General features: G+C 48.1%; 1 protein-coding gene across 2 annotated transcripts in view; it reads right to left on the bottom strand.

Moving 5' to 3' along the window:
- Positions 1-2,813: 2,813 nt before the first annotated feature.
- TRIO (trio Rho guanine nucleotide exchange factor) overlaps positions 2,814-9,354 on the bottom strand; it is a 320,251-nt gene continuing 313,710 nt past the window's right edge. For both annotated transcript variants that reach the window (XM_033110550.1, XM_033110551.1), the window contains exons 55-57: positions 7,972-8,172; positions 4,763-4,901; positions 2,814-4,232 (exon numbers count right to left, since the gene is read on the bottom strand). In XM_033110550.1, the coding sequence (XP_032966441.1) occupies positions 3,684-4,232; positions 4,763-4,901; positions 7,972-8,172 (889 nt within the window). In that variant the 3' untranslated portion in view covers positions 2,814-3,683. The remainder of the gene's footprint in view (positions 4,233-4,762; positions 4,902-7,971; positions 8,173-9,354) is intronic.

The following is a 9,354-nucleotide window of genomic DNA, read 5'->3' as shown; positions in this document are numbered from 1 at the left end:
GCAGAAAGTCCCAAGGAATCTACAAAAACATCTAGAACTAGTAAGTTAAGCAAATATACAGGGTAAATGATAATCATTTAAAAATCAATTGTATTTCTATATAGTAGAAATGAATTCATGGACACCAAAATTGAAAATATGGTATGATTTATAATTGTTTGAAAAAGAGAAATACTTAGGTACAATTCAAACAAAACATACACACAGACACACAGACACACACACACACACGTATGAACTTGTAAAACTACAAAATGATGATGAAAGAAAGAAGATCTAAATAATTGGAGAGCTATATTATACTCATGGATTGGAAGATTTAACATAGTAAAGGTGTCAATTTCCCCCAAATTGGCATACAGATTTAATGCAATTTCTATACAAGTCCCAGTAAGATATTTTATAGACATAGATATATTCTAGAATTTATATGGAAAAATAAAGGAACTGGAGTAGCTAAAACTTTTTGAAAAAGGTAGGAGGAGTAGTACAGTCTACATGATTTCAAGACTTACTGCACAGCTACAGTAATCAAGACTGTGTGGAATCTATAGAGGGAGAATTAATGCGACCAGTGGAATAGGGTAGAGAACCCAGAAATAGGCCCAACTCATTGACAAAGTCACAAAAGGGTAGTCTTTTCAACAAATGCTACTAGAACAACTGGAAAACAAGAACAAAATCTACAAAAGAACAAAACCAAGAAACAAATAAACAAAAAACACCCTCAACCTAAATTTTACACCCTATACAAAAATGAACTCAAAATGAATCACAGACTTAAATATAAAATGTAAACCAAAAACTGTGACCAAAAAACTTAGGAAAAAACCTTTAATTTAGGGCTAAGTGAAGAATTCATAGACTTGACACCAAAAAGCTTGATCTACATAAAGAAGAATTAATAAATTGGACTTGATCAAAATTAAAACATTTTTCTGTGTGAAAGATCCTGTTAAGAAAATGAAGAGACACACTTATAGAATAGGAGAACCTATTTACAAACCACATCTCTGACAAAGAACTAGTATCTAGAATATACAAAAAAATCTCAGAACTCAACAATAAAATTCCAGACGCCATGAGAAAGAAAAGAGTCAAATGACACAAAGAGACATTTCACTGAAGAGGATGTACAGATGGCAAATAAGCACATGGAAAGACGTTCAATATCATTAGCCATTAGGGAAATGTAAATTAAAATTGCAGTAACGTGTCCTTATTCACTTGTCAGAATGGTCAAATAAAAATTAGTGAGGACACCAAATGCTGGCAAAGAGTCAAAGAAACCAGATTAACTCGGACATGTGGTGAGAATGTAGATTAGAACCAACCTTGTATTTCTGTTCCTCTGGAGCCACTGAGCCATCGATGTCCCTGGGACTGAGGAGGTGCCACTTCGGGGACAGTGAGCGTCCCATGCCCTGACTTTGGGACTTACCTTCAGTATTTCAGCAAACAGATGAAAAATGAAACCCGTTCTGCAAGTCCCCCAGGACCAGGTGACTCCGTGTGGGGTGGGGGTCTTCACAGATTCGGGACCTTTGGTTTGCTCATGACACCAGGACCTAAACCTAAGCGCTTCGTTTTCTTCAATCCATCCAGACAATGCTGATTTTGCTTCTCTGTGGCCAGGATGCAGCAGTTCTTTTCTTTGCTCTGAGTCTACGTTCATCAAGAATCTGGGCACCTGAGATATGCCAACCAGCACAGGCACAGTCCCACTATAGACAGTTGACATTCTGGGTTACACACCAGTGAACCAGTCTGCAGGAGCCTCAGCAACGCCCATCTCTGCTGTGTTGAGCAGACTCCCACTCTAGAAGAGTCTCCTCTGCAGCCCCCAGGCCCTGACCCACGAGGGGCCGGCCCATCCTTCATTTTCTCCCTCAGCCATCTCTCTTTTCAATTCAATAGTGACCAATGTAAATAAAAGGCCTAACACAAAAATCAGGCAAATATGTTTAATTTTTTAAAAGAACTGATGGCAAAATAAAATATTTACATCACATCATACTGTGTAAACATGTAAGGTCTCTGTACAAAGAAATATACATGCAAAATAATGTAAAAATTTAACTGAAATAATAAAAGAAACAATACACAAATAAAAGTTGTGAGGTTACGAATACACATCCAGTTTTGAATCCAATTTCTTTTAAAAAGTTTCTGTACAATTTTACAAGGAACAAACAAACAAAACCCAACAAAAGAATAAATAAAATACATTGGAAGCTGCAAAGCTTAACTACGCCCGTTTATGGCTCAACCCAGGTGTCTGGCTGGCTTGGGAAGCGGGCTGGCCTCTGTGTTAGTGTATTTCACACAACAAAGATAAAAAGACATCCAGAAAAATTCAAGCGTGCCCAGAAACCCAGCATCTTTTGTTGAAGGGCTCCCCACATCAGCGTTAATTCTGCCACAGTGACACAGACGTGGGGTGCCAGCCTCAAGGCGGCTTAGTGCTCAGTGGCTTTTATTTCTTACCAAAAGCTCAAAGTCCAGCCAATTTTTGTACAGAAAGTTGAATGTCAAAAAGTCTAAAAAGTAGTAAATGTCCAGACTGATTTTGGGGAAAAAAATAATACTTTGGCATTCTGAATAATAGCATAATAAATTTTAAAACATTACCCTATTATCCAGTTTTATATTCAGAATATGAAATCACTTTTTACAGTCCTCGAAACTGACAAATTTCACGAAGAGTTAAATCTCCTTGAACGATGGCACAGGGCTACAACCCCCCACCCTCACTCCACCCCACCCCACCCCAACACACACACAAAACCATAAAGCTCACCGTACGAAGTATGTGCTTTTTCTATATATTTATTACAGGTACAACAGAGGTCTTCATAAATAGTTGCATAAAATGTTAAAGCCACAACATTGCACATGATATGAAATAAAACCAAAAAAACCCCAATGAGTGCATTTACAGTATTTTCATCTGACTGTATACTGCTCAACAATCTGATTGACGGCTTGGGGGTTGGGGGGTGGGGGAGTGGGGCAGGACCCAACCTGATGTCCTCGGTGGATGGGCAGAACCCTGACCCCCAAAGCAAGCCCCGGGCGGTGGGTCGGGGAGGGGAGGGGAGGCAGCTGGGGAATGGACAGACTGAAGGCAGGACCAGTCTTATATACAAGTAAGGCCTACATTTCATCAGAGCAAAACAATTCATTCTATTTTTATGCAAAAGTTTGAGGTTGAATGCACGGTTCAGAAGCCTCGTCTGGCGTCCCAGGGAGACACACAGATCAGGCGGCTGGCCAAGCTCAGAGCCAGGGGGACCTCGCCGCTAGGGCACGTCATCCCCGCGGTGGCCCCTATCTCTGTCGTGTTCTTTAACACCAGCGGTCGAACCCAGGCATTTTGTTTCCTTGAATAAATCTTGGAAAACATTAAATTTGCAAAATTCTATTCGTGTTCATTTAAAAAAGTTTCTTTTCATTTTTTGCAGAAACCTGAATAAAAGACTGTGACACAGCGACGCTGCCCCCGCTCGCAGAGCGCACGGAAGGTCCTCCACCGTCGCGCGGCCGGCAGCCCGCACTCGGGGTGCAGTTTCACACGATGAAATCAGCAGCTGAGCAGTTATGTTGGTTTGTGTTTCTCTTTGAAATTGAAATTAACAGCTGATTGGCAGGTGAAAGAGAATGAGAAAGGACTTCAGGACAGGTCAGACCCTAGGCAGCAGCCTGCTCTGTAAGAAGTTTTTAATGCTACGAAGAGGTCGAACATCATTCTGGTGTTTGCGCCGCTCGATGAAGGAAGTCAGTCGGGACGTGTCCAGGATGCCCGCGCCCCTGCCGCTGCCGGGGCCCGCCTGTAGCCACTGCTCCTGGAGGGCCAGCGCAGCCGAGGGACGCTTGGCGGGGTCCTCCTGCAGGAGGAAACACACGAAATCCTTGGCCTTCTGGCTCACTCCTTTAAAGTAGTCATCTGGGAAACTAAAGTCTAGTCGGCAAATGTTCAGGCAGGTCTCTTCCACACTGTCGTCCAGGAAGGGGGACACGCCACTGAGAAGGACGTATGTGAGCACTCCCACACTCCACGTATCCGAGGTCAGGGAGACCGGGTTCCCAAGGATGATTTCGGGGGCTGCAAATTCAGGGTTCCCCAGTAACTGGTGGATGTAGTAGGTCGTGTTGAGTTGGACAGCATCTCCAAAGTCAGCCAGTTTAATCGTTGGCTTGGCTAAACTCTGATCCACCAGAATATTTTCGGGCTAGAAGACAGGAGAAGGCCAGTGATTTTCAACAACCCCAAGCTTAAGCCCACGCGTGAGGCTCACCAGGAATTTCTGAGGTCGACTGGAACAGACTGCTCACGTGCAAAACAGAATCCAACTCCCCGCACACTGGCCCGCTGGCCCGCTGGCCCGCGGAAGGGGGAGCCAGCACCAGCGGAGAAGCCGCTGCCCCGCCTCGGCTCAGACCAGCCCTCTGGAGATGAGTGGAAAGCAGCGTGTTGCGTAGGCTGCTTTACGGAGCTGGGTATTCACTCCTTGCACCTCCCAGCACTAACAGCAATCTGTTCTCCTCCTTTCTCAGATACCACTGAACCAGCCCCACACCGGCCCAGCAAAACTCCCACAACTTTCTGAAATCTCATGAAATGTCTGAAGATCTCCAATCACTAAAAAGTGAACTCTTGAAAACCGAGACTGGAAACCAGCGCTTCCATCTCCCACCCCCTCGTATTTGTCCCCAGCTGTGGTCAGACATGCGACTCTCTGGCCCCTGGAAACCCACTAACCTTTAGGTCCAGGTGTGCTATCCTGCAGTTGTGAAGGTATCGGACGGCTTCCAGAACCTCCCCCAGATACGCCCTGATCTTCCCTTCGGTGAGGTTTCCCCATCGCACCACACAGTCCAGGAGGCGCCCCTGGTCAGCCCTGCAGAGGTAGGAACGTGTGTGGCCGTCACTATGTGCCAGTTCACGTTAGAGAACTTCCTCGTCTAATATGAAGTAAAGGTGCCTTCTCTGTGCCCCACTGTTAATGTTCCATTCATGTTTCACCTGAAGGCACAATGGCATCAACAGGGTGACGACGTCTTGTAAACATCTGTGCAGATGCCCGTGGGGAACAAGGCAGCTGAAACCTCAGAGGGAGCCGGGAGGCACCCGCTCAGCGGGCTCCACTCAAACCCTGCCTCTGTGAGAAAATGACGTGGGAGCGCTACCCGGCAGTGCCAGGCACACCGCAGGTGCTCTGTGGGCATCTGCTGAAGCAAGGAATGAAGTGGCACCACCTCCCCAAGCCTTAGTTTTGTCATCTGTAAAATGGGTGATGGGAAGGCCGAATGAGGTAATGTACGTAAGAGGCAGAGGACAAGGCAACACAGTGAGTCAAAATGGTCTCAAGTCTTTCTACTGTGCGTTTACTTTAAATATTTAAAAAACACTTAGAGCTGCCCATGTTCCGGGGACTAAATACCTTCTATCTATTCATTTAATCCACATGACAACTCACCGAGAAGGTTTTATTGTCACCATTTTATGGATGAGGAAACCGAGGCATAGAGAAGTTATGTAACTTTCCCAAGGTCACACAGCTCGTAAGCGAAGGCTGGAATTACAATGAGGTGGTCTGGCCCCAGCCTCTCCGAACACCTGTCTTTGCTGCCTTCTTTTTTTGCAAAACAGAAACGTACAGGATAATCAGCTACTTGTCTGGTAACGGGGAGTAATCAAGGAGAATTTGGTAGTCAGTAATTTGTTATGAAAAGAAATCCTATTAACAGTATGGTGCAGCCAAACCATTTAGTTTTCCAGGGAGAAGAAATGATGGCTGAATACACTGAAAATTTTAAAGCAGAAACAGAGGCCTTGTTTTGTAGATTTTTTTATGAGGACGTCAGATAATTCTTGCTAAAAATCCTCAGGGAAGATGGGCAGTGTTGTTAGTTGTCAAGCTTCTAGAGCCAGAAAGGACCCTCCCAGGTACTGAGGGCCCACAGGGGCCAGGTCTCTGCTTCGACATCACGTTAGTGCCACAACAATCATCCACAGTAGCTGAGACTGTAAAGGATGCCACGGTTGAGAAGTGAGCTCCAGGTGACAGGGCCAGTGAGAGGTGGAGTAGGGACCACAACCAGGCCCCACGTCCACTGACACGCTCGTCAGCCTCGGGAGGGCCTGCCATCTCCCTTCTGTGCCTGACGGGTTTGCTGTCCCAGAGACGTTGTCGCTGCGCAGCCCTGGGGGGGCAGACCGTCCTGAAACTCCCCCTCCCCTGGGGCGGGCGCTGCCCGCTGGGGCCACAGCTGCCTCGCCCCATAAAGGCATGGGGTGGAGGCACTTACAAAGTCTTTAAGAAAGAGAACACAAGAGAAAGAGAACCAGGTGCAGGGCCTTGAGGGTCCCAAGGGAGAGGCCTCAAAGCTTGAGCCCCGCTGTCGCCATGAACGTGCCCCTACACGGACCAGGGCTGCTCCTCCCGCCTGGTCTACCCTTCCCACTGAGGAGTGATCAAAAGTATGAACTGGTGCAAAGGTTTTACTTTTGCCAGTGCAAAAAGAAGTTGTAAATCCAAGTAAATGTGTGAATTGAGACCCTCTAAAATGGAGCAATAGGAATCTAAAGAAAGCTAAACGCTGAGATGTTTCCCAGAGACCGGAATGTTCCAAGGGCATTACTGACACTTTGGGCCACACAATCGCCTGCTCAGGGCCGTTCTGTGCCCTGCAGGACGGTGAGCAGCATCCTTGGCCTCCACCCGCCAGGTGCCAGTAGCGCCCCACCCTGACTTGTGACACCAAAAGAGACTTCACGCATTGCCAGTGGCACAAATGCCCCCAGTTCAGGACAACTGCTCTTGAATTTCACATTTTTTACATGACTGAACCGTATGCTGAGGTGTCCCACTGGGCCCAGTAAGACCTTGGGGACCAGCGGGGCTGCGTGGTTGGAGGCCACCCCCGTCCAGGGCATCTCTTGGTGAGGTGCATCTCCCCATCCTCATCTTCTTGTCATCCTTTGGGGGGCAGGAGCTCTGAGGGGCTGGGTGGCCCTGGGGTCGAGGTGCCTGCCAAGTACCTGACAGGGCAGGTTTTAGCGAGCCCGCCCCAAGCGCCCACCAGAGGACACCACCAGGGCCATGCGTCTTCAGAGGTCTGGCCTCTTGGGACCTCTGGGGACCAGGTGGTGTCTCCAGGTAGGCTGAGACCCAGTGGGAGCCTGGGTGTGATGTTAGGCTTGCTGCCCCCTTGTTGGACAGCACGTACTGAAAACTACTTCTTTCTACATTTACTGGAAAGCTCTCAAATTGTGGTCTCTAACAGCATACGTATGAGGTTTGATTAAAAAATATGGTGAATGTTCAAATAAAAAAAATTATTACAGTAAGACACATTGCCATTAATCCCCCTCAAAATACACCCCCTTGCTTTGAACACATTTATCCTGTCGTTCTTGCCACTTTCTGAAGCAGTTCTGGAAGTGCTCTTGTGAGTGTCTTTAGTTATGCTGTCATGGCTGCCTCCATGTCCTGAATTGATTCAAAATGTTTACCTTTCACGGTCATTTTGACCCTTGGGAAGAGCCAGAAGTCGCATGGTGCCAGATCCGGTGAATAAGGTGCATGAGGATACACAGTAATGTTTTTGACAGAAATTGCCATACCAGAAGTGATTTGTGACACGGAGCATTGTCATGATGGAGGATGAAGACACTCACGAAAGAGAACTTCTAGAACTGCTTCAGAAAGTGGCAAGAACGACAGGATAAATGTGTTCGAAGCAAGGGGGTGTATTTTGAGGGGGATTAATGGCAATGTGTTTTTTACTGTAATAAATATTTTTTCATTTAAACATACACCATATTTTGTGATCACACCCCTATGTTTTAGAAGTTCTGTGAATCCTAAAGTCTTGATTCCCATTGTCCTTAGAGAACAAACATCAATAAAACGCTTGACGGTGAGGCTGCGGGTTACAAAGAGGGGCGAGTCGGTGTGTACGCACATTTCTAAAACAAGGACGTAGCTGGTGGGGGTCTCAAAGGTGTCCAGGAGTCCAACCAGGAGTGGGTGCTGGACGTTCTGCAGGACTCCAAGCTCGTGGGTGACCTGGTCACGCTTCATCAACTTCTTGTTCACAAACTTAGTGGCCACTGCTCGTTTGGTTCCTTTCTGATCACATTTCTTAACGACAGAGAACCTGCCCCTGGAAAATAGGTCGAGAAGGTAATTTTCAGAGGACTCTGAGTGTGTCGCGGAGAAAAGCTCTGTTAACCTAAGTGGACTGGGGGAGGGGCAGCTCCCCCTGCCTGCGGACCAGCTCTGCCCACAGGCCCTGCTCTCCCCAGCACTCCGTGCAGGCGCTGTGGCCCCACGATGGCCCCGAGGAAGCCTGCCCGTGTCCGAGCTGCTCCGCGGTGAGACCGTCTCCTCCTCCTACAGGCTGACTCCACTTCCTCGCACTGGTCTAGGCAGATCACTTGACTCCCTCTAACCTCAGAAGTGACATCATGAGACTTACCAGGCAGCTTCTACCTTTGTTCTCTCATGGAAAACTTTCCTCATTGTGTGAAGAAGCTTGGGAGGGACTACTTGGGGCCTCCTGGTCACCCACTCCCCTTCTGAACAGGTGTCAGCTGCCATCACTGCCTGCCTGCCCCAGGATGATGGGGGTGGGTCACTCATCGCTGGCTCACGGTCCCTGGCCCTGCACCCCCGGACCACACCCGAAACCCCAGCTCCATCTCCATTTGATCTGGACAACGGGGCCTTGGACCTCAAGTTTGAGCCTGCTGCCCTAATGGGACGAGACGGCGGGGGCCCGGGGAAGGTGATGGAGAGAAAGGGCAGCAGGCTGTGGGGGATCAAGGTGGCCACGCCCCTCTGCTAGTCCTCCCGTGGGGAGGTGGCGTCTATCTCTCCTCCCTTGAATCTGGGCTGGCTGGGGGCTGCTTCTGACCCGCACAGTGTGGAAGGAGCACCGCTGTGGATTTCTGAGGCTGGACCTTAAGAGACCTTGCAGCTACTGTTTCTGTTCTCTTCGAATGTTTCCACCATCATGTGAGGAAGCCCCCGAGCCCAGCATCCCAGGTGGGGCCGAGGACATGTGGGTGAGACGTGCACACGCCACGACAGACTAACAGAACTAACACCCCAATCAGTCACACGTTGTGTGATGTGGTAAATCCCTGCTGCTCTGAGACGTGCGTGGTGCTGTGTGCAGTAAAGAGAAGTGACAGCGATGCCAGGCTGATGCGTGCAGGTAGGTGAGCAGGTCACTGGAGCCACCACCCACTGTGGCCGCTCAATGCAAGAGGCGGCTGCTGGGGGAGTTTCTTGGAAAGCTTTTCAAAAGGGACATTCGGCTGTCATGCTTTTGACCTCCTTG

The sequence above is a fragment of the Rhinolophus ferrumequinum genome, chromosome 7, assembly GCF_004115265.2.
Source record: "Rhinolophus ferrumequinum isolate MPI-CBG mRhiFer1 chromosome 7, mRhiFer1_v1.p, whole genome shotgun sequence".
Classification (NCBI taxonomy): domain Eukaryota; kingdom Metazoa; phylum Chordata; class Mammalia; order Chiroptera; family Rhinolophidae; genus Rhinolophus; species Rhinolophus ferrumequinum.
The sequence above is the reverse complement of the archived record's forward strand: the minus strand, read 5'-3'. Positions and strand labels throughout refer to the sequence as shown.